This window comes from Mus musculus, chromosome 8 (assembly GCF_000001635.26).
Source record: "Mus musculus strain C57BL/6J chromosome 8, GRCm38.p6 C57BL/6J".
Taxonomy (NCBI): domain Eukaryota; kingdom Metazoa; phylum Chordata; class Mammalia; order Rodentia; family Muridae; genus Mus; species Mus musculus.
Genome location: NC_000074.6, coordinates 124594259 through 124619591, shown reverse-complemented (window position 1 = coordinate 124619591; position 25333 = coordinate 124594259). Strand labels below are relative to the sequence as shown.

The window sequence follows — 25333 nt, the reverse complement described above, 5'->3', positions numbered from 1 at the left end:
TGAAGACAGCTACAGTGTCCTCATATATGTAAAATAAATAAATCTTTAAAAAATAAATAAAACACACACACACCAAAAAACCAAACAAACAGAACCCCAAGGTGGAGCGGCTGGAGAGATGGCTCGGCAGGTAAGAACAGAGCCCATACTGTTCTTGCGGAGAGTCTGAGTTCAGTTTTTAGCACATGTCACACAGCTCACAAGAGCTACAGGGATCTGACATTCTCTTCTGACTTCTGAGAGAAACCATATTCACGTGCACCTACACACGGTTAAACATGTATGCAAGCGGTTCAAAATATAATAATTAAAATATATTTAAGGGGGCTGGAGAGATGGCTCAGCGGATAAGAGCACTGACTGCTCTTCCAAAGGTCCTGAGTTCAAATCCCAGCAACCACATGGTGGCTCACAACCATCCATAACAAACAAACAAACAAAAAAAATATATATTTAAAAAGCAAGGTGGATAGTACCTGAGGAATGGATACCTGTGGTTGTCCTCCAACACACACACACACACACACACACACACACACACACACACACACAGTACTGCCATCAGTCTCCCCAAGTAGTACATCAGAATAATTTCCACGTTACCCCATAACACTTTAGACCCTCAGCATCATCAGGCTCTGCTCTCTCATTCTGAGATAAACATTTTCACTAACCTCCCCTTGAATAAAGAAAATAAAGAAAAGCATCATGTGTGTGTGTCTTAATAGCATGATTGGAGCCAGGACTCTGGGTACTGGAACATTGAATGACCAGTTGGGGGGGGGGGCGCGGGGGAGGTGCGGGGGCGGGAGGAGCACACAGCAACCCCAGGCCTGAGCACACAGACACAGATGGTACCGTAGGTTCTTGTAGAGCAATGATTTTATAAGAAGTTCCACAGAATCAGAGAACTCAGCCAATCCCTTTAGATTCTTCTAACTCACTATGGAGAGGGGAGGAGGGTGGTGTGAGGCCGGGAGGAGAGAGAGCAGTGGGCGGGGCAGCCCTCTAAAAAAAAGTTTCGAGGTTCATGATCCAGAAGCTGAGTATCAGAGGGGCAGACGGCATCGGGTCAGAGCAACCTCAGATGTTCATGGTCAGGCTGATGAACTGGAAGTAAAGAGAGATGAGGCTTTAGAAATCCAGCCTAGCAACTGAGGAGTGGCTTCTGTTTGTATTATGTCGCAAGAACTCTTGCTGGTCGGTCATCTTGCACAAATTTGGCCTTCTGACTCAACATGAAACCATTTATTTAAAATTTAAATTAAAACAGATTGCTGGGTGTGTCGCATGTATAATTATTTTATGTATGCATGCATACGTGTATGTGGGTGCAGACCAGGCATTTCTCTCCCCATCTTCTATTTCGAGAAAAAGTCTCTCACTGAACCTGTAGGTACTAATTGTCCATGACCACACTGGCTGGCCAGTGAGCTTCAGAGATCCACCTGCCTCAGCCCCCACACAGCGCTGGAATTGCAGATACATGCCGCCAGACTTGGCTTTTTACACGGGTCGTAGGGTTCAAACGTGGGCCCTTCTGCTTGTGCCCATCTCCCCAGTCAGATAAACCTTGAAAAAGGCTAAGTGCACTTTCAGTAGAGGGCGGATAGGACAAAGGGATAAGATGTGTTTTGTTCCTGTTGAAGGGGAAGCCTCACAGAGACATCTTGGGCAGGGTAGTGTGAGTTTGGTGACCCACCTTTCCAGAGAAAGATGGCCCTCTACCATAGTGGAGCTGAAGGGAAGGGAGGCAGGGTGGTAGCTCAGGCTCCTTGTGAGCAAGCGAGCTGCCAGGCTGCGGAAGCAGCTGGAAGCTTCTCATTTCTCCCTTCCTCTCACCAGGCTTGCTCGTGTTTATGTGGAACGTTGTTTACTCCACACCCTCTTTCTTGGGGCTCACATGAGCAGACACTAGGGCAATGAAGACACCCACAGCTCACAGGATTATAGCGCTAATTATGCTGACTGCCAAAAGGACAAACACCGGCCTCTGCACTGAGTAATTGCCCACGGCGAGTGCTCGCTCGTCCTGCCTGGGGGATCCACTTAGCGTGTTCATACTCTGCTGCGCCCTGGCCGGGGTCTGCTTGGCCATACCTCGTTTATGTTGAGATGGATGAAGTCCTTGTTCTTCACACTGAGAGATTGGAACACCCCTGTTGGGAGGGAGGCAGCGTCACAGTAGAGCCAGACCCCTGGGCAGGTTTAAGGGCTCCTGGACCACTGGGAAATCTGTGGGTAGCTGCTCCCTCTAGTGGAGATCAGATTCCCTGCATGGTGGGGTGGAGACGATCGAAAGGATTCAATTCCTAGCCAGGGTGATCTGAGAAGGGACTGTCTAATTTGAACCTCAGATTCCTACCTCCAGAAGAGATACAGCCAAACCTTGATTAGCAAGGTGGAGGAGGGGCTTTCCCAGAGCGAGAGCGAGAGCGAGAGCGAGAGCGAGAGCGAGAGCGAGAGAGAGAGAGAGAGAGAGAGAGAGAGAGAGAGAGAAAGAGAGAATATGAATGTAGCATGGACCTGCTTGGATGCTAAGTGCCCCAAGCAATAGTGACAACATCCTGTCATCCCACTGGGGACACTTCACTATGAACTGGGCATTCCATGGCTGTGCAGGTGTGTAAAATTTCTAGGTGTGTACTGGGCATCCCATGGCTGTGCAGGTGTGTAAAATGCATGTGCATTATAAAACCACAAGATACTGGGACATGTTCGTTTGCAGCTGAAGGGACAATGGATGGCTGAGCTGCCCTGGATGCATTTGGCCACCCTTGGGGGCTATTTTGGGAGAGAGTGTGTCCATGAATCTCCTGTGTAGAGCACCTGCACACAAGCCTTCCATCTTTCCTGTACAGCAGACCCTGCTTAAACGACTGGGTCTGTGTCTGGGGCTTTCAGGGGAGAACAAGCGAGGGGCAGAGACTTCTCATTTTGGGTTTTGTGAGGGGACTTGACTTTTCCTCAGTAGGAGGTGTGAAACCTGTCCACTCACAGCCCTTCACAGCCTGTAGGTGTGTAACCACAGGACCTTATTCTGTCTCTCAGCTGACCACAGGGCATAGTGTCTGCACAGACATCCACGGTGGCCCTCCATGTCCTAGATCTGCCTTTTTCCCCCCAGGTTGTTTCTTATGTATTCATAGATGGTGACTGGAGACCCTGAGCTGGGCACTCTGTGCTCCCAAGGGTCCAAGGACTCTCTTGGCTCCCTGTACACTCAGGGCTCCCTTGTACACTCAGGACTCACATGCACACTCAGGGCTCCCCTGCACACTCTCAGCTCGCCTGTACACTCAGGGGTCCCATGCGTACTCACGGCTTGCATTCTCCAGCCGCACCAGGCAGTTGAGGTAGTCATCGAAATCCAGCTGGAGGTCCTCATCTGCATACCTGAGGACAATCAGCTGCAGGAGATGGCCACCCAGCTGAAAGCCTGAGGAGACACAGGAGACTCAGGACTTGCCTTGGATGACCCCATGGTGAGCAGACATCTCCGGGACCTCCAGAGGCACAGAAGTGAATTATTCAGTGTGCAACGCCTGTGTGCACGTGTTCATGTGGATGTCCATGTGCAAAAGTGTGGGTGGAGGCCAAAGGACAAAAGCAGCTATCATTCCTTGGGGTCACCCCCCTCTCCCCGCCTTACTGGTCTGGAACTTGCCAAGTAGGCTAGGCTAGCTGGCTAGCAAACTTCAGAAACCCTGCTGTCTCTGCCTCTCCAATGCTGGGATTACAAGTCCAGGCTAACATGCCTTACTTACATGGGTTCTGGGATTGAACCCATATCCTTGGGCTAGTGTGATCATCTCCTCAGCCCACTGGTATTTCTTAAGATCCTTAAGGTTGGTAGGTGTGGAGGGTAGGAATAACCTCTTGGAGACAGGAGGGAGGAGAAACCGTAGGAGAGTGAACCAGGAAGGGGGGGTAATGACTGGACTGTAACTAATAAAAGTAAATTAAAAAGAAAAGATCGTTAAGATTCAAGGTATTGGAGATATCTCCTAAGGGACTGACACCCTCAGTGAGGGGTGCTGTGTAGGGGCTCATTCCTCACATCATGCTGGAGCTGTGCACACTGGGAGCCAGTGTGGCCCTGAACATGGCCTGGCCACCACAGGGCATGGCTCCACTTCTCCAGCCTTCATTTTCCTCATTAGTCAGTGTGGTGGTTTAAATATGCTTGGTCCACAGAATGGCACTATTTGGAGGTGTGGCCTTGTTGGAGTGGGTGTGGCCTTGGAGGAAGTGTGTCACTGTGGGAGTGGGCTTTGAGACCTTTGTCCTAGCTGCCTGGAAATGAGTCTTCTTTCCTGCCTGCCTTCAGAACAAGAAGTAGAACTCTCAGCTCCTCCATGCCTGGATGCTGCCATGCTCCCGCCTTGATGATAATGGATTGAACCTCTGAACTCGTAAGCCAGCCCTAATTAAATGTTGTCCTTTATAAGAGTTGCTTTGGCAGGTAAATAAGCCTGGTTTATTTCTGTAACATTTTTATGCAGACAGTCTGTAAGCTCTGTAATTCCCTGCTCAATCTATTCTGCCACAGAAATGGAGTTATAAGCCCCTAAGAGAATCAGGCACTGTTTCTTGTTTATGACACAGTTTGCTCTTCACAAAGGACCCGAGGTGTCACGCGGCATTCTGCCTTCTGTCATGGACAGTGGAAAATGACTGCTTAGAACGCAGCATGGTGGGCCAACCTCAGCCCACCGAGCCCAGTTCAGGTTTTTGATGTTGTTTCTCCTCCTGTACCTTCTCCCCTCCCCCGTTCCCCCCTGCACCTACCTCATCCCACAAGACTTCTTTCCCCACACCTATCACGTGCCCACTTGGCCTCCGCACCATCCTTGTCTTCTCCTCTTCCTCTCTCCTGGTCTTTCCAGCTTTATAGCTTGCTGCCCCCCTTACATACAAACACGAAAATCTCCGCTGGAACACACATCTGACTTGTTTCTTTACCTGCAGCTTTCAGTGCCGTCCGCAGCTCATAGGAAGACATGGTGCCAGACTTGTCCACATCGAACTGGAGAAACAGGTCCTGGGACCAGGGAGTAGAGCATGGAGAAGTCAGAGCCCAGGGACCAGTGGCAGCTGGCAGCTGCCCAGGGGTGACAGCTGCCTTCTAGACAGACAAGGTTGGACCCAGACTTTCTCTTTCCTTCCTTTCCTCTTCTTTTTCCTTCCTCCCTCCCACCCTCCCCCGTCCCTCCCTCCCTCCCTCCCTCCCTCCCTCCCTCTTCCCTCCCTCCCTCCCTCCCTCCCTTCCTTTTTCCCTCCCTCTCCAACAGGGTCTTTCATGTAGCCCAGTTTAGCCTCCAACTCTCTATGTAGCAGAAGGTGACCTTAATAGATCCTTGGTCCTTGAGTGTGTTCCACCACGCCTAGCTTCCTGATGAGAATCAGACCCAAGGTTTCATGTATGCTATGCAAGCACACTACCAACTTAGCCACACCCCCAGCCTGTAGGCCAGCCCTCTTTTCTTCCATGTGTTGCTGAGGAGTTTGGGTCTCACACTGTTGCTCTACTTCCAGCCACGGGTCCTCTTCTGTCTCCTTCCCTTCTGGCTGGAAGCACCGTGGTATCTCTGCCTGCATCAGGATGCTCTGTGGTTCCTTGACTCCCTCCCAACAGCACTCTTAGCCTGTAGCCTAGGTCTTTGCTTGGCTCTGTTGGGCGTCTAAGCCAGACCACATACCATCCAGTGTTTCAGCTTGTCCCAGAAGACCCGGAACTCTTCAAACTCCAGCTTCCCGTTGCCACTGGTCTGACCACATGAGCTAAGGGACTTTCAACTCGGGAGCCTTGTGGGAACCCAACTCTGGGATCATAGTAGGAGACCAGGGCTGTGTGGCACGAGTAAAGATTTGGGGCCCTGGGAGAGTAACCTGGAGACAGGAACTTCCAAGGAGGGCAAAAGGAAGGTGAGATGGGGCAGGCACCTGAATATTTACAGACCCATCATTCCCTTCGGGGCGATCCCCCTCTCTCTACTGCATTGTTCTGGCTCTGTGGATCCTGACCCAACCCTAGTTAGGTTGACAAAGCCTCCCTCTTTGATCTGCAGGGCAGAGGAGAGGGACCGTGCACCTGCTGAGAAGGATACATCCATCAGAGAGATGATGTTTCTGCAGGACAGCAGGCTCAGCCTCTTGAACTTGAGGGCTGTTTCTGCAATCACATAGGCAGCCGTGTGATCAATGACCCTGATTAAGACAAGCCTCTCTTCCCTTCTTCTGGGAGCCCAGTAGTGGAGGCAGACCAGGCTTTCTGGGACAGTGATGTGGACACTGTCTTAGGATGTTGAGAGTAGGGGCTGGACTTCCGGAAGGAAAGTCTGCAATCTGCAGAAAGCCTTCGGGATGGGCTTTTCCTGTGCATTTACGTTAGCATTAGGGATCCCAAGATTTTTATACATGTCTGCTTATTAACGATTTGTTTTCTTCTAATTTGTGTATATATGTGGTTTGTATGTGTCTGTGTATGCCCAGGCACCTGAAGGTGTCCCGGAGGCCAGAAAGGGAAATCAGATTCACCAGGGCTGGAGCTACAGGAGATTATGAGTAGTCCAACTCTAGTCTGCTGGGAACCCAAGTCTGTCTGGTCCTCTGCAAGAGCAGCAAGTGCCCCTAACCACTGAGCCATCTCTCCAGCCCAATCATCATCCTGGTTACAAGTGCAAAATTTAGAAATTATGCCAGGCAGTGGTTGTAATTCCCGTAATTCTGGCACTTGGGAGGCAGAGGCAGGAGGATCTCTGAGTTTGAGGCCAGCCTGGACTACAGAACAAGTTTTAGGACAGCCAGGGCTACACAAAGAAACCCCGTTTCCAAAAAAAAAAAAAAAAAAAAAGAAATTGTATAAATGCCAGTCAAGAATATTATCACAATAGGTCACAACCACACAGCATTCCACCTTTTCCCAAGTGCTCTTTAATGATCAGCTCATAGAGTTCAATGGGCAGGATTTTAAATTGCTAAAGAGATGAATGTGGTGGTGAGTGCTATGCTTGTAATGCTAACAGAGCGGAGGCAAAGGCAGGTAGTAACTTTGAGGCCTGCCTGGTCTGCAGCAGAGCAAGGTCCAGGCTAGCGAAGGCCCAAGTGAGACCTGGTTTCAAACAAAACAAAGAATAACCCCTCCCCAACCCCAAATTGCTGAAGAAATTTGATATTCATACACAGATGGTGGAACCTCAAAAACACCGCAGTAGCTGGGTGTACCACATACCTGCAATCCTAGCCCTCAAGATTTGGGGGCTGGAAGAATATAAATAAGAGGCCAGGATAGACATTTAGCCAGACCCTCTCTCAACAAATAAAACCAAGGGCTAGGGAGTTGGCACCATCAGTGGAGTGCCTGTCTTCTAAGCATGAAGACCTGCAAACTCACACACACTCATACACATATACACACTTACTCACACACACATATACACTCATATACACACACTCATGTAAACTCACACACACTCACACACACTCACATACTCTTACACATACAGTTGTGCAAACTCACACACACGTATACTTACTCTGACACACTAACACACTCAAACACATATACTTACACACTCACACACATACACACACTCATATTCACACTCACACACAAACTCATATACACACATACTCACACACACTCACCACACACATACACACTCATACACTCTTACTCATACACACAGTCGTACAAAATCACACACACACACACACACACACACACACACTAAACAGTAGGCTAAGTGTAACAATATAGTAACAGCCATATGATGCATGAGTCTTTGATACAAAATGTTCAGTATTTGTTAAGTTTGAGACAAAAAGTGGGAAACACTCTATGGGAAGCTGCATCAGTGTCCCAGTTAGGAAATAAGCAACAGACCATATTCTACAGTCTGTATACACATGGATGTCAGCAATGGTCAGCAGGTCTGATGCTCCAAGGAACAGAGCCCGGGAGAGCCCTGACAGGGTGGTCACTCTTTCTCTCCAGGGAGCCCTGTCCCCTGTGGGAACGGCACTTACTCTTCTGCAGAACAGCATTTAGAACATATTCAAGCTCCTCAGCTGACACCTCCATGTCCTGTGGAGTGGAGACAAGTGCTCTTTTTGGTCCCCCGACAATTCTAAACTTCACTTGGCTCCTGGGGGGAGAGTGGCCCTGGGGCTGCTGTGCTGGGAGCGGAGTCCACCTCCTTGGTAGCTGCACCCATTGGTTTCTCAGGGAAGGGCCGACCACCCCAGGAGAGACTCAGGAAAGGGGAAGGCAAGCCAGCCATCCTGTAAGGATGCAATAGTCCCCGAGAATGCTTCAAAAAGCTGTGAGAGACATTAAAGAGTCAGAAGACCTTTGGAGAGCAAATAGGTCCTTGTACGTCTCTACAGGAGCACCCAGAGAACTGAAATTACTTCACATAGTGGGGTGTCACCTGCTATTCAAGACAGAAGACCTAAGACACGGTTAACCATGACCTAACCATGACATGATTAATTTAAAATCTCTAGAGGTGAATTCAGGAATCATCAGGGTCAGATACTCACCAACCCCAGCGTCCACAAAGCAAAAGCTGGTGAGAGATATACTCAGGTCTTACCAGGGCCATGGAGGGAGCCCACAGTTGTAGGATGCTCAGTGTGTGTGTGTGTGTGTGTGTGTGTTTATGGTATGTGTGGTTTGTGTGTTTATGGAGTGTATGTTTATGGTGTGTGTGTTTGTGTGTGTTTGTATATGTGTATGGTATACGTGTGGTGTGTGTGGTTGTGTGTATGGTATGGGTGTGGTTTGTGTATGTGTGGTGTGTATGTGTGGTTTGTGGTTTGTGTATGTGTGGTGTGTGTGCCCCTGTGCATGTAGGTCAGAGGACAGCATTGTGCAGTCGGTTTTCTCCTCCACCTTTACCTGGGTTCTGAGGATCAAATGGATGTCACCAGACTTTCATAGCAAGCACCTATACTCACTGAGCCATCTTGCCTTTTTTAGTTTTTTTAAGACCAGCTCTCACTCTGTAGCCCAGGGTAGCCTGAAATTCACTGCAAATCTTCCTGTCTCAGCTTCCCTGGTAAGAGGCATGAGTCACCACACCCAGCTACCTAAGTGGTTTTTATGCACAAGGAGGTCTGGCTAGCTCCTCCGCACATGTGGGGGTTGAACTAACCCATGTAACCATGGTCACAGTTGACATTGCTACAACATATGACAGTTGGCTCTACTGCTGAAGCTTCCAGGCCCAGGGAGTGGGTCTTTGAGATGTTCAACTCTGCTAAGCAGGTAAATTGTATAGTACATGGCCACCCTGACCAGGGGGAATAGGCATGGAGCTATAGAGCCAGCTACCCAGTTGGGTAGAGAACAGGACAGGATCAGCAGGTAGAACGTCACTGGGGGGGAGGCGCTTTTGTTAGTTGTTGCTAATGACGAATGCTGCATCTCTCCCCCAGTAACTTCTGTCTCTGCATTATGCCTCTGTTCAAGGGTTCACAGGCACTATGATGTGGGACCAGCCCATCACCCCTGAAATCCTTGGGGAGATCACTTGACTATGGGACTCCCCCAACCCCCATTCCCTGTCATCCTCTGCCCAGATCTGGAGACAGATGGCACATGGCTCTGTCACTCCACCAGAGTGCCCTGCTCCCCTTGTTTACAGCAGTATATGCAAGGCCTCGGAGTGTGTGCTCACCTCTCTGGGCTGCCCCTTCCAATCCAGGAGCCCCAGACAGGAGAAGGGAGCAATGTAATAAAGTCATTAGTGTCTGACGCAAGCTAATCCATCAGGCTCCTTCTATTAAGGTCTCCACTGAGGAAATAGCCTTCGGTGGCATGAGGCCTGGAGCTAGGTGACATTTCACCCAGTTCCCCAGCTCTTCCAGGGCAGCTCGTAAGGATGCTGAGCAGAGCTGGAAATGGGATGGAAGATCAAGGATGGCAAATGGACAGGTGCTCTGTCTTTTCCCAGGGGCCCTGGTCTGCCAATCAAACACTAATGGCTGATGCTAATGGCCGAAAGTGTGTTGCTCCCTGAAACTCCCTTTGGGGGTGTCCTCATAGTGCCTCCCTGAGAAGCATTTTAATGTAGTAGAGCATTTTTTGGCTGTGACTTGGGGCAGAGTCCACAGTCACTGCCCCCTTTAAGGCTTTCTGATCTACAGTAAGTATCTTTGGGTCAGTTCTGAGCTCATCTGAGAAACCCTAGCCCTAACCTTAGTCCCACCCCTAAAAATTGATTGACACTTGTCAGCAAGCTGGTGCTCAGGCTCCCAGGGACAACAGAGCTGGCTTTACAACAAGCCCACTAGGACTTGGGAAGGTGCTGTAGTTCATGATCACTATCCTCTGCTGGGAACCCTGAGCAGGCCCTCAGGGCAAGGGTAGAGGTCCGAGGAGAGAGGAGACCGAGGCGGCTGCATCCTACCTCGCCAGCAACTCGCTGGAACAGGGCCCGGAACTGCTGTTCCTCTTCTGTTTCCTCCTCCTGTGGAGTCGGCTTTGGAAGCTGAAAGAGCCAAACAAGGTTGTGTAAAGGGCAGAGAAGGGCTCACAGAGCGAAATCCAACACATGCTTTCTCACATAAGTAACAGAAAAGAAGAGCCCACTCTGGACACCACGCTGTCCCTGAAGGAAAAGCCAGCAGAAGTCTTCCCTAGCATGTGGGCGGCCCTGCCTGGTTCAATCCCCACACATGGGAAATGCTCCGCACAGAACAGGATGGTCAGTAGCAAACTGCAATGGAGATTTTTCACTCGGGGGTTAAAGCAGGAGCCTTCCAGTTATGCAGACAGAGCTGGCCTGTCAGGCTCATAAGGCATTTCCTGATTTCTCAGAGCTAGATGAACAGCTTGGTTACATCTTGGGGACCGCAAGTTCAGCTTGAGTGACCACATGTCCGTTGGCCAGAGCGGGAACTCTGTCTGTCACTTGATGTGAATGAGAAGGCTAGGGGTGCCGGGGCCTGACAGATAGCTTGGCACAGGGCTGCCATGCTCCAGCCTCATCTCCTGATCCATCATCTTTCTTGATAGAGCGTTGCCTTCCAAGAGTCCGTCTCCAGCACCCAGAGCAGGCAAAGGGCTCAGTACAACAGTGTTCTGTTTTCTGTAGATTTTGGCCCATTCATAAGCTGCGGCCCTAGGGGGCAGCACAGAGCAGCAGGCTCTTCCCCAGCAGGTTTCTGCTGCCCAGGAAGCTCTGACTGTTTCAGAAGCACTGAGCATGTTTCCCCCACCCCTCGAATATTCAATATTCATCATACGGCTTTTGGATTTCCACAATGGTTTGTGTGGGCTGAAAAACAGAAGCTGTGGGGTCCGGGTTTGAACCAGCCAGGGTGCTTACTGGGCTATGAGCTGTCTTCTCCTGAATTTGATTTTCCCCATTTCATTTTTTTCAAGGCAGGTTTTCTCTGTGTAACTCTAGCTGTCCAGGCACTCACTCTGCAGATCAGGCTAGCTTTGAACTAATAGAGATTTACCTGTCTCCACCTCCCCAGTGCTGGGATTAAAGGTGTGCACCACCACTGCCCAACCGTGAATTCAATTGTGAATTCTAGAGCCTTCAGCTGAACCCCATCCCCTGTGACGACAGCAGAGGACTCACCTCAGGAAGGTCAATGTCTATGTTCTCGTCCAGGTCCCTGCAGTGGCAGAAAGCACACAGTCTCAGATGAAGATGTGCACCTCACTGGACTAGAGCTACAGAAAGGGTCTTGCCTGTCAGAGCCTGTTCAGTGTCATTCACTCACTCCCCCCCCCCGACCCCCCTTGTGCCAATACCTGCCCCCTAGCCTTTCAAACCTGTCCAGTGTGCCAGAGAGAGGGAGACTGGTGTGACCCTAGCCCAAGGAACTTTGCAATCCAGAGCTTGAAAGCCAGAGACTATATCAGTGCCCCCTCTTTTCCTGACGCACTCTGAACAGGGTACTCATTATCCCTCTAGGAATGCTGATGGTTAGGGGTCTGCTTGAGAGCCACACCAACGGACACAGCTTGGTGTGTCCCCTCTGAAGTGAACACAGTGCTGGCTTGGGCCCTGCTTCACAGCGGGACCATCAGGGCTCAACTTTCAGTCCTCTGATGGGATAGAAAGCAAGAGGGTTAGGGTTGGTTGTTGCAGGATATTTGACTACACTGTGAATCCCAAGACTGCATTATTTATTGGAAAAAATTGTTTCTAGTTGTGGGATGGCTCAGCCCTAGCGTACACCTTTAATCCAAGAGCTTTCTGTTCTTTTTTTTTTTTTTTAAACAGGATTAAATAAAGTTAACCATAGGTCAAGAGGTGAAGCCAGTGACCGGTTGACAGGGAATACGGAAAAAAAGCCATAGAGAGTAAGGGGAAGTTGGGAGGACAAACGGAGAGAAGTACAGGAAGCAGGAGGGAGGGACATTCGGTTTGAAGGGTTTTTGAGACAGCATGGAGGAGAGCCTTGCTTTCCCTTCTGAGACACTGGCTAAGGAGGAAGGTTGGCTGGATGCTTTCTCTGCCTCTCTGAGCTAGCATCTGCCTCCCAAGTCTTTATTGGTAAAATCAAACGTTTGCGATTTTGTTGAGAACAACGGTTGGTGTCACCTGGCTCTGTTTTGTACTGCACACTTGCGAGATAGGGTCATCTTGGGATTATGTAGGTGTTCTGTGAGAATGGGTGCTGAGGAATCCACGCACGATGTGTATCAGCATCCAGGGGAAGCGGGAGGAATGTTCAGACTTCATTGCTTCTGTTGATGGTGCCTGCACTCAGAACCCCAAACACTCAACTGAACCTGCTTCACAACCAGGGACCCTTCATTACCCACCGCCAGTCCCGTTCTGCCGCACTACACGGAAGGTAAACTGGAACGGATAACCTCTTGGCAGATCTGTGAGTGGTCTCTTCTTGGGCTGTATCTGGAATTCTCTAGCTCAATGGTTTTCAACCTCCCTAATGCTGTAACCTTTTAATACATTTTCTCAGGTTCTGGTGACCCCCAAACATAAAATTATTTTCGTTGCTTCTTTATAACTGTAATTTTGCTACTGTTATGATCTATGTTTCCTATGTGATCTTAGGTGACCCCTGTGAAAGGGTCATTCATGACCCGAAGGGTGCATGACTCAGGTTGAGAACTCCTGCTCTGGCTGGCTTTCCTTACATTAAAAAGTGAGTCCTTATACCATGAACCATTTCCCCTGTGCCATATCCAAGGTCATTGACAGCAGTGGGAAATGTTTGCAACAGGAGGATTTCATTTAAAAAGACTTCAAAACAAAACAAAACAAAACAAAACAAAACAAAACAAAACAAAACACTCCATGGTGTGAGGTGGCAGTGTGAAATGGTTGACACTCATCAGGGAGCTGAAAGGTGGTGTGATTTGGGAAACTTCCAATGGTCACCTCCCTGCCATGTGAGTAAGCATGCCTAGAATCCCCATATGAGCCCCTGACTCTAGAAGCTTCTTAAGAGTCAGGTCTGAGAAATGAAGGGCTACATCCAAGAGGCCCAGTGAGCAGGACTCCTGGAGCAGATGGGTCATCACTGGTGTGCTCTGAAGAGAAGGGCTCTGAAGATCTCGGGGAAGCAAGCCTCTCTTCCCATTCCACTTCCTGAGCAGGTGATGGGAGGCGAGGATGGGGTTCTAGCTCGGCTAGACTCCCCAGTGGCCCTTTCGGGTACCGTGCACACTGAGAAAGATGGGCTCTCTCACCGAGTCACAGCTCTCTTCTCAGAGAAGATTCTCAGGCAGAAGTCGGCCTCCTGATGCGGCTCAAAGGTGCTGGGGATGAGGATATAGTCTCCCGGGGGCAGCTGGAATCGCTCTGAGACTTCTCTCAAGTTGATGAACGTCTTGCTTCGGGCCAGGGAGGCATGGTACCTGAAAAAGTCCCTACTCAGGTGTCCGTCCTTGTCTGGGCACTGCAAGAGAAAGCAGGGGTTGTCAGGGAGATGTGACTTTGTTCTTCACGCTCAGTTGGACAAATGACTATCGATCATGACACAGGGAACTCAAACCCACTGCAAGGATGCTGAGGGCAGCAGGTCCCCTACCTGGTAAATGGCGTAGCCAATGGTCAGCATGTTGGCGCCAAACCTCTTGAGCCTCCTGCGGTCTTTCTGCATCAAGGCTGCTAGGAAAGTGCAGCCCTCCTGGCCCTCGTCCCTCTCGGTCAGGGACAGCTTTATCTGAGGGTTGGTCCAGAAGGTGTCTGCCGTTTGAAAGGGGGTGGATTACTATCATGTCCTTAAAAATACCAAATCAGAGCTCAGATGGCAAAGTGCTTGCTGTGCAGGCACATGAGTTCGATTCCCCAGAATCTACCTCCAAACCCCACAACCAACAAAACAAAAAGCTCAGCAAGACGGCTCAGCCGAGAAAGGCATTTTCTGTCAAGGCTGATGACCTGGGACCTATAAGGTAGAGGCAGAAAGCCTACTCCAAACAGCTGTCCCCTAATCTCCACTGGTGCAAGGTAGAATGCACACACACACACACACACACACACACACACACTAAATAAACTGGGTAAATGGAAACACAAGGTGTCGCAGCATGTATTTAGTGCCAGGGAGGTGGAATCAGGCAACCTGGTGCTCGAGGGCCAGCCAGCCTAGCCTACTTAGCAGGCTCCTGGCCAGCAAGAGCCCTGGTCTCAAAAACAAGGTGGGTGACATTTGAGGAATGGCAGCCAAAGTTTTTGTTTGTCTCTAGATTCATATGAACACAGAAAAAAAATGACAAAATCAAAATAAAATGTATGAGCACAGCTATTTAACACCAACACAAAGAAAAACATTACAAGAGCCAAACTTTTTAGGATACACACACTGCCCCTGGCACCTCCACAGGTTGCTTCTATTCCTGAAAAGGTGATCTCTTCCCTCCCCTTTCCCATCAGCCCTCTCACTCTAACCCTGAGCAACACTCCAAGCTCCTGCCTCACTCTTCCTCCAACTTTTTGGCCACCACCTATGCAGCCTTCAAAGGCTTCGATGCCTGCCGCACCCCTCTGAGGTGCTGTTGAGCAACAGATCCTCTTTCCCACTCACCTGGTGTGACTTGTCATTCACCTTATGTATGTCACCTGAACCTTACAACAGAGCAGTTCCCAGGCATCTCATGCCAGCTTCCTGCCTAAGGCTCAGCTGTTGTCTCCCTGTTCATCCCAACTTTGCTGTCCAGCTCCACACACACTGCCCCTTCCATGTCCCCAGACAGATTGAATATGAGAATAGGACAGAGAAGGACAGAGAGGCCACCTACCCAGGAAGTTGCGACAGCCACCAGCAGTGGAGCCACGGACCCAGCTTCCTTGGTGGATGGTCACCTCCCACCTGTGGAGGGCGCTGTCCTCCAGGGCATCAGGTGTGAGGTTGCAGATCTCCACTTTGTCAAAATGGATCTTGAAGTCTTTGAATGCCATCCTGCGACAGAGGGAAGGGTGGGTGCGCTGCAGTGTCATGGTGATGGCACTAGACAACCATCTAACCCCCTTCATGGGGAGGAGAGCCAGGGGTCCCTCCCAGGAGGAGGGAGACAGGGAGAAAGAGAAAGGAGGAGGGAAGGGGATGAGGAAGGAAAGGGGAAAAGGATGGTGGGTGCTGCCCCATGCACCCCAATTTCAAACAAAAATGGAAAGGATGGCACTACCAGAACTCCCCGTCATCAAGGGCAGTGTGGCCCAGGCGCTTCTGCTCCTCCAGGTCCACAGAGCGCCACTCAGGAGAGCTGAAAGCAAAGAGCCATGGTTCAAACTGGGTGCTCTACCTCCCCAAAGCCACACCAACTAGATATGCATGGTGTGGGGTTCACACCCTCTTTAGCGAGGTTCACCAGACCCAAGGGACATGAGGCCAGCTCACCACTGGCTCCAGCAAGACAGTGGCTAGGAAGTGTACTTCCAAGTGCTGTCTCTTCATAGTTCATTATGGGACAGTCACAAGGAACTGAACACAGTAGTAGCCCAGCTGGAGGTCACAGTTCATGAATGTCCCTAACTCACAGCCTGCCGGTGGCCTGAGGCAGGCCAAGGTCCTTCTGGTTTTTAAATTGACACTTGAGTAGTGATTCTAATGTTTGTGGTAGCCATTTGAAATACCAAATGCCCTGTTTATGTGACCAGAAGCTCAGGGAGGGCCTGTTGTGGGTGAGTCCAAATTCAGGTCAGGAGAACTGCTGACACCCTCAAAGGCTCAAGCTTGGCATTCCAGTCTCAGTGTTGTGCATTGTGATCCTTGCTGCCTTCTGACCCAACAGTCTTCTAGGTGGGTTCTAGAAGCCCCAGGGGATGCTAAATCCACGAGGACAGATCCTATTCATGTTTTCTTATATATTCACAGATAGTGAAGTTTGTAGATATACAGAAAGAGTTTAGCAGAAATGCCTACTAAAGTGGGACAATTAGAGCAACAGTGTGACAAAAGTTATATGAATGTGATATCTATTATCTAGTTACTCTCCAACTATGACCTATCGTCCATATCATCCATCTATATCATTTTATGATATATATCCATGCATCTACCCACCCACCCATATATTTACATATCCATCAAGTACCTATCCATTAATCCATCATCTATCTACCCATCCATTAATCCATCATCTATCTACCCATCCATTAATCCATCATCTATCTACCCATCCATTAATCCATCATCTATCTACCCATCCATTAATCTATTATCTTTCTACAATCCATTAATCCAGCTTCCATCTACCCATCCATTAATCTATCATCCATCTACCCATCCATTAATCCAGCATCTATCTACCCATTTTCTACTAATCCCTCATCTACACACCCATTCTTCAAACATCATCTGTCCGTTCATCCATTAACTCATCCACCTGTTGCCTATCTATCCATTCATCAGCCTATCATTTTCCATCTATCCATCCATCCATTATCTAGCTGTGCATTCGTGTGCTCAACCATTCATTCATCATCTGAACACTCATTTCAGTTCATCATCCACCAGCTTATCCGTGGTCTAGGCATCCATACACAATTGTATCCACCCATCTATTTATTATCTATCATCTATGAATTCATCTTTCCATCATCTGTGCATTTATCCATCTGTCATCCATCCAATGTCTATCCATCAATGTATCCATCACCATTTCATCCATCACCTATCCATTGATTCATTCAACATATATTCACCCCTCTATTATCTACCATTCATATATGTATCTATGTATGTATCTATCTATGCATCTATCTATGTATTATCTATGTATGTATGTATGTATGTATGTATGCATGTATGTATGTATGTATATATGTATATATGTATATATGTATATATGTATATATGTATATATGTATATATGTATATATGTATATATGTATGTATGTATATATGTATGTATGTATATATGTATATATGTATATATGTATATATGTATATATGTATATATGTATATATGTATATATGTATATATGTATATATGTATATATGTATATATGTATATATGTATATATGTATATATGTATATATGTATATATGTATATATGTATATATGTATATATGTATATATGTATATATGTATATATGTATATATGTATATATGTATATATGTATATATGTATATATGTATATATGTATATATGTATATATGTATATATGTATATATGTATATATCTATCTATCATCTATGTGTGTGTATGTACCTATCAGTTATCAATATACATCTATCATCTATTGCCCTAATTATCCTGCAGATCTTAGAAAACCCAACATACAATGTTTTTCTTTCTTAAGTAAGTTGAACACTTTTATGTTTTCACCCAAGGGATGTATTTTCTGGTTTCTCTGACCTGAGTGGCCAGTGTCACTCTTCTTACATGTGGAGTTGTCACTAAGTGGAATAAGTTTACTTAAACACACAGACTGCAATAGTCTATAATGCAATGGTATATACAGTGGAGGATTTACCACACCACAAAGAATGATGTGACAGTTAACATTTATTTCTAGAATGTCCCACATGATACTATATTTTCAGACCTTAGGCAATCCTATTCAACAGAAACTATGGATGGTGAAATTTCAGGTAAAGGGGGTTGCTGTCATTTAAATCTCTTTGTTTTTGTGGTGGTGCTGTGATGGTGTGGCAGGTCTGTTTTGTGTTCACCTGGGACTCCAAGGAGGACCCGGCAGGACAGAAGAAAGAACTGAGGGCCTCAGTTGGCTCTCTGAACCATGTAATTCTAAATAGGTCACCACACCTGGTAACTGGACAGAGCGGCTAAAACATGTCTTTGATGGGTAGCACCAGACACCAGTTCCGGTCTCAATGTCAGTCTTATTACTTCAGGTTTCCTTTGCCTCAGTTCTTCCCATTTTCACTGGCAGAGGGAAGCCAACCTTCCCTTCCCTTGTGGCCTGGTCAGCATCCTTCCCAGCCATTCCCCTTGAGATCTGAACAGAGCAGGACAAACCAGCAGGACAAGAATGTTGCAGGGGTGTGAAGAGGCCACGGCTTCTCAATTCCCAGTCACCTGGATCACTGGGCACAGCCTGGAAAGCTGGCCTTGCCATATTAACAGAGCCTAGTAACGGGCCTGCTTCCTATTCTACCTCTTTCTCTGTTGGACTGTGGGCTTCAGCCAGTGATCAATGGCCAACAGAGAACCTAAGAGTGACCTGTTAGGTAGTGTTTCAGGGATTCCTGGCCTCAAAATACACATGTACACACACACACGCACACACACATGCATGCACCCACATGTGCATGTGCATGCACATGCACACATGAACACACACACACATACCCGAACACACACATGTGCACACAGGTGTTCACACACATGTACACACACACACATACACACACAGTTGGTTATAACTGGAGCCATATTCCTTCTTGTTACCCCAGTAACAATAACACATTCATCAGCAATGTGATCATGTGACAGGGAAAGAGCCATCCCAGGGAAAGAGTTGTTTATAGGTTGACATAGGTGTTCTAAGTGAGGACTGAAGGGGAGAAGTAGGACACAGAAGCAGCGCATGAACTTTTGGGAAAGGCCAGTCTCTCACAGGTCAGCATAGGGCAGCCTGACTATGCACACCTGGGGACTGGCCACAGAGCAGGAATGGAGCAGAGCCACTAACCTGTCACTCCATGGCCCGTTCCACTCCACCTGGCCCCAAGGGTTACGGACTCTGATGAGCTTGATTCTCTGGCCATGGAAGTTTACCTCAAAGGAAAAAGTATCAAATACACAAGGTGTGAGGAGCATGAAGCCTTTAGTCATCCATGAGACCCAGAGGTGCATCTCTATGTAGAGCGGTTGTTACCCAGGCTCTTGAGGAAACCACAGTGAAGATGTCTATACACACTCATGTCCTCTTTCACACCCACTTCTTGCTTTTCTGAGACAGGGCTCACTATCTACTATATAAACCTTCACCTGCAAGGTCAAGGGAAGATTCTTAATCTTGGTGTGGGTAAATCTAAGCCAGAAGGAGACAAATCAGCCATTTCTAGGGAGTGGGTAGGGAAGGGAGCCTCTGAGACAGGTTTAGAGGTTACAAAGTATCAGTTAGCCAGAGTCAGCCATTGCTGAGGACTGGGTAGGGAAGGAGCTTCTGAGAAAGGTTTTAGAGGTTACAAGGTATCAACTGGTCAGAGATCTCAGCTCTCAGTCTACTGTCACATGCTAAATGAGAGTTGAACTGAGACATGAGAGAACAAGGCAAATGGACCGGAAGTGTGGCTCAGTCAGTAGCTGCTTGCTTAGCGTGCAAGAATCCCTGAGTTTGATCCCCAGAATTGCATAAACCAGGTGTGGTGGCACACATCTGTTGTTTCATATTTTCATCATTTGGGTGGCAGAATCAGGGGATCTAAAGTTCAATGTCAGCCTAGACTATATAACAAATTCAAGGCCAGCCTTGACTTTATTATAAATTCAAGGCCAGCCTTGACTATATTATAAATTCAAGGCCAGCCTTGACTATATAACAAGTTTGAGGCCAGCCTAGGGTACATGAGAGTCTATCTCCAAAACAAAACAAATCAAGTCTTAGAGTTAGAACCTCACAGATCTGTAATCATACAAGCCAACTCCGTATGAAATCTCACATGCAGAAACAAGCAAACACCTTATCCATATACAGAACACAGAAGCAAGTGGACCAGGGTGACAGAACACAGAAGCAAGTGGACCAGGGTGAGGAGATGTCGCTGGGTTGGGAATAGCGGAGAATCTGGCCTCAGATTGACCTGCCCACTCAAGTGAACAGGTGTCTCAGCATGTGTGATGGGAAGAGACATAGAAACAATCTCAATACATTCATATAATAATTGCACATATATGTGCATATCTATATAATGAATACATACATATGTGCCCATATATATAATTCATGTGTTTATATGTATATAAAATGAGTATGAATATGCATATATATTACAAACAAAATTGTATGTGTGAATATGTATAACTTATATACATGTTACACATAACATGTGAACAAACATATTGTTATGCATATATAGCAAATATACATATATAATAAATGTATATATTAATTTCTTCTTGTAATGGCTGTGTTTCTCTGTAAAACCCTGGCTGTATATGACTGCTATAGAATTGAGAAACAATTAGCTTATAAACACAAAATCTGCAACCCCCCCTAAGGTAAGTTTGGTGCATGCATGGCCCTCCTCCCTGGCTCCTGTCTGCTGTTCCTTGTCACAGCCCACCTGTGTTAGGTGTGATGTCCTCTGCTGCACAACACATCTAAAGGCTGGGTTGTCCTGTTCCCCCACCTCCATCCCCTGCAGTAGGCCCTGCCCCTACCTGATCGAGCCCCGTCACGGTGTAGGCATGGCCCTTAATGAGACCAAGAGATGTTCGAGCTTCAGATTCTGAGGCATTCAGGGTCTAGAGCAAAGGAAGACCAGAGTCAGGTCCATCATCTGTGCCAGCCTTGCCCTGTGTCAGGCCCAGCCTCAGCCCCGTGCCTACCTCAGCATATCCTAGCCCTCAGTTCCTGAAGGGCAGCCATGTATGTAGGCCTTAGAAATTGGAAGTACGGGACTCCCTAATAGGTTCATCAATGATTCACAGCCAAGCTAATCTCTTTCCAGGGTGGGGGGACCCCCAGAACTGCAATGAATCTACTTTTCTGACCCCAAACAGAAACCAGCCACCCCAGTGATAGTTTAGTGAATGACACCCACAGTCACACAGGGAAGAGTCCTTCCCTGGTAACATGTGATTTGGTCATGAATATGAACCTGCAGGAGAAATGAATAATTCATTCTTTAAAAAATTAGATCTTTGTAGTTAACCCAAGAAGAAAGGGGAAACTTGAATAGGTTTCAAAATCAGAAGATATGAAATTTTATCTCTCTATGTAGTCTGTGCGTAGAGGGATTAGAAAAATCCTGTTAGCTTTCTTTCGGGTGGATTTTTCATAGAGTAGAAATAAAAGAAACACATTTCAGCAGAGCTCACTGGTGGATTCCCTTCAGTGGGGTAAATCCTGCCTGGCAGCACTGGTGTTGAGGGCAGCCAGGGACCTGGTTGGTATGGTACTGCGGAAGCAGCCCAGGGCATGATGGGAGAGACAGACAGCTCTACCTCTAGACGCCATGGGGTGTTCCACTTGGCAGCAGGTGTATTTGCAATTACATTGCAATGCAACAAGCATTAATAAAGAGCTTGTGTTTGTTTGTGTGTTTGAGACAGTCTCACGTATCCCAGCCTGTCCTGTCATGCAATGGAAGATGACTTTGAGCTTAGGACTCTCTTGCTTCTATCTCCTGAGTTCTGGGAGTAGCAGGTATATTTTACTAGCCTGGTTTATACAGTGCTCGGGCTGGACCCTAGGGCTGCCTGCGTGCTAGGTAAGGACCACCTTCCAGATACTCATGCCCCTTCTGGGTTGCTCTTTCTGTCTGTGGGCCAGCCAGCCACTTACATCTATGGAGCATCCCAGCAAGGAACCACGCTTCAAAGCCTTCTCCAGAATCTCAAAGAAATCCTCTGGTGCCTCTCGGATTTGGAAGTTCTCAGCCACACCCCCAGTGAAGTCTTCCATGGCTTCAATGGCACTGCCTCCCTTCAGTGCCTCATAACTCCCGTTAAGCCTACAAAGATGCAAGAGCAGATTGGCTGAGGGAGTGGAGGGACAGGATGAGGTGGAAGGTATGCTCAGCTCACAGAGGAGCTCAGACTCAGGGAGGAGAGGCAGTGGGGCAAGCCCTGGTACTGGCAAGATAGTGACTGAGGCTGACACCTTGAGGGGATCGTAGTCTGAGCCAGTCCTGCCATCTTCCTCACAAACATGGTTTTTGCTTGTTTGTTTGTTTTTTAATGTTTGAATGCTCAGTTGTTTATTCGTTCTCCTGATTCAGTCTCTGAAGTACTGAGATTGCTTTTTTATTGTTGTTATGGTGATCTTTCTGACTCAGAGCTGGGGTTACAGGCATTGATCACAACACCCAGCTTTACCTTGATTTGTGGTCTGTGTGTGTGTGTGTGTGTGTGTGTATGTGTGTGTGTGTGTGTGTGTGTGTGAATGTATATGCTTGGGTGTGAGCCAGACTCTCACTCCACAGACCAGGATGGCCTCAAACTCATAGCAATCCTTCTGTCTCAGAATCTCCAGTTCTAGGATTGTGGGAGTAAGTTATCAAGCCCAAAGGGGGGGGGGAAATCAAGACACAATATTGCTATATAGCCCAGGCTAGCCTGAAACTCTATATGCAGACCAGGCTGAGCTCAAACTTGTGGTGATCCTCCTGCCTCAGCTTCACCAGGGCTGCAGTTATAGATATTCATCAACATGCCCAGCTTCCTCTTGGTGTGTGTGTGTGTGTGTGTGTGTGTGTGTGTGTGGTGCATATGTGTGTGTGAATTTATGTGATAGGTGTAGTGTATTTTCACATTTGTGTATGGATGCATGTGTCTATGTGCACACACAGAAGCCAGAGGAGGACACTGAGTGTCCTGGTCTATGACACTCTTCCTTATTCTGAGACAGTCTTTCACTGAACCTGGAGCAAGGCTGGAAGTTAGAAAACCCCAGAGATTCCCCTGTCTCGACTCCCCACTGCACTGGGGTTATAGGCATTCATGACCAAGTCTAGCCCTTTGCATTTGTGTGCATAACCTATGCGCACGCGCGCACACACACACACACAGACACACACACACACACACACACACACACACAGACACACACGCACATCCGTTACTGCTCTGGTGGGATCATCATAAGCCCACCCTGAACTCCAGCACCATCCATTAGCATATGTAGAGGCCCTTCTATCCGGGTGGGAAACATTACCCTCCAACCGCTAGCAGCTGGCTTCCCTTCCTGCCTTCCATCTTACCAACTGCTCAGTCACTGTGTGGACCACTGCATCAGAATACCCTGCCTGAATCCTATAGGATGTGCCCTATCTACCAGAGTACATGTGTTTCTAGGGTGACCAAGACACCCACTGTCTTCCCAACTCAATCAAGTTTCATCTTATACATTTGTGAGGTGATTGGACCTGAATTTTACTAGCAGGCTGGAACTGGAGGACTGGGGGGAGTTGGGGCCATTTGACTAGGGATTAGAAATGAATGCACTGGGGCTGGAGAGATGGCTCAGTGGTTAAGAACACAGACTACTCTTCCAAAGGTCCCGAGTTCAAATCCCAGCAACCACATGGTGGCTCACAACCATCTGTAATGGGGATCAGATGCCCTCCTCTGGTGTGTCTGAAGACAGTGACAGCAACAGTGCACTCACATACATGAAATAAATAAATAACTTTTTTTAAAAAAAGAAACAACTGTGCTAACTCTTCTTTTTCTTTTTTTTTTTAAGATTTATTTATTTATTATATGTAAGTACACTGTAGCTGTCTTCAGACACTCCAGAAGAGGGAGTCAGATCTTCTTACAGATGGTTGTGAGCCACCATGTGGTTGCTGGGATTTGAACTCAGGACCTTTAGAAGAGCAGTTGGGTGCTCTTACCCACTGAGCCATCTCTCCAGTCCATGCTAACTCTTCTTATGTGAAGCTCCTGGACTGGTTTAACCACAGAGACAGGAAGTGGATGGTGCCAAGAGGGAGCTGGAAAGAGAGGGATGGGACACCAGTGTCTATCAGGGACTAGGTTTTAGTTTTGCAAGGCAGCCACTTCTGAGGGTGGATGCTGTAGTTGGTCACATGCCAGATAAGTGTGTTAATACCATTAAACTATGCCCTCAAAATGTTACAGTGGTAAATTTTATGGCATGAGTGTTTCATAACATTTTTGTTGTTGTTGTTGTTTTTGAGACAGGGTTTCTCTGTATAGTCCTGGCTATCCTGGAACTCACTTTGTAGACCAGACTGGCCTCGAACTCAGAAATCCTCCTGCCTCTGCCTCTCGAGTGCTGGGATTAAAGGCATGCACCACCACGCCCAGCTCATAACATTTTTAAAAGGAAGGAAATGAGCCCTTGGGGCCAGCTGATGTCTTTCTATTCATGTGGCTTAAAGCCACGCACCTAAGCTGTGGCAAATCCTGGTATGAGACCTGAAGGACCCTTGTGCCATGTGGGCATAGCCAAGGGCCTACCTTCCTCCTAACATCTTTCCTGCCAGCATTGTGAAGGTCCGATCAGTTTCTTGGGGAGACAGGAAACATGGCCACCATGTTTGAAGCTGGAAATGTCTAGGTCATCTCATGAGAATGTCCTAGTGGTCCAAGTCCCCGACAGGTAGCAACCATTCTTCCCTACTGATTGCATCCCAGTCTCTCCACCAAACATCCCCATGAGGGGATGAGTCCAGGCTTCTAGGAGCAGGAGGAGGGACCCCACCCACCCCAGCCCCACTCACTTGGCATAGGCTTTCTCCAGCAGTGCGCTCCAGAACTCATTGTGATCAGCAGAGTGGAGGAAGACCAGGCGGTCCTTGAAGGTGGGCAGGCGGTCATCAATCACTACGTCCAGCCACTCACTGTGCTGCCAGAACTAGTGGCCAGGGCAAGACATGGTGACAAGGGTGAGTCACACTGAGGGGTGGGCCCAGCAGCAAATGCTTACTCCACGGTTCTTTTCCCTCAGCAAACTGCCCTTGTGCTCCAAGGAAAACCTCATCTGGTGCCACATCAGGGCTGCATGGATGTCACAACAAGGCCATCTGGGCGTCTCAACAGGGTAACCCAGGTGTCACGGCAGGGTCATATACTGGGCCTTCACCCAGCATGAAAATCAGTTCCAGGAGTGTGTCACCATGTAGGTGGGTAAAGGAAAAGTCACAGTAGACACCCCTGTGCTCTGAGCTAATGCATTTTCTCCACAGGACACCAGGTTAGGTTGGCAGATATGGGTTTAGCTTTGA

The 25333-nt window shown here is 47.9% G+C and overlaps 1 protein-coding gene across 3 annotated transcripts in view; it reads right to left on the bottom strand.

Annotated features, from left to right (window-relative positions):
* Nucleotides 1–860: 860 nt before the first annotated feature.
* Capn9 (calpain 9) overlaps nucleotides 861–25333 on the bottom strand; it is a 42670-nt gene continuing 18197 nt past the window's right edge. The window contains exons 4-20 of one of the 3 annotated variants that reach the window (XM_006531404.2): nucleotides 24830–24963; nucleotides 21925–22093; nucleotides 20799–20882; nucleotides 19105–19190; nucleotides 15629–15706; nucleotides 15242–15402; nucleotides 14029–14186; nucleotides 13688–13896; nucleotides 11601–11637; nucleotides 10419–10499; nucleotides 8032–8089; nucleotides 6111–6175; nucleotides 5703–5771; nucleotides 4966–5128; nucleotides 3323–3439; nucleotides 2101–2159; nucleotides 861–1110 (exon numbers count right to left, since the gene is read on the bottom strand). In XM_006531404.2, the coding sequence (XP_006531467.1) occupies nucleotides 1084–1110; nucleotides 2101–2159; nucleotides 3323–3439; nucleotides 4966–5128; nucleotides 5703–5771; nucleotides 6111–6175; nucleotides 8032–8089; nucleotides 10419–10499; nucleotides 11601–11637; nucleotides 13688–13896; nucleotides 14029–14186; nucleotides 15242–15402; nucleotides 15629–15706; nucleotides 19105–19190; nucleotides 20799–20882; nucleotides 21925–22093; nucleotides 24830–24963 (1755 nt within the window). In that variant the 3' untranslated portion in view covers nucleotides 861–1083. The remainder of the gene's footprint in view (nucleotides 1111–2100; nucleotides 2160–3322; nucleotides 3440–4965; nucleotides 5129–5702; nucleotides 5772–6110; nucleotides 6176–8031; nucleotides 8090–10418; nucleotides 10500–11600; nucleotides 11638–13687; nucleotides 13897–14028; nucleotides 14187–15241; nucleotides 15403–15628; nucleotides 15707–19104; nucleotides 19191–20798; nucleotides 20883–21924; nucleotides 22094–24829; nucleotides 24964–25333) is intronic. The other 2 variants (NM_023709.4, XM_006531405.2) reach the window with 2 other exon arrangements.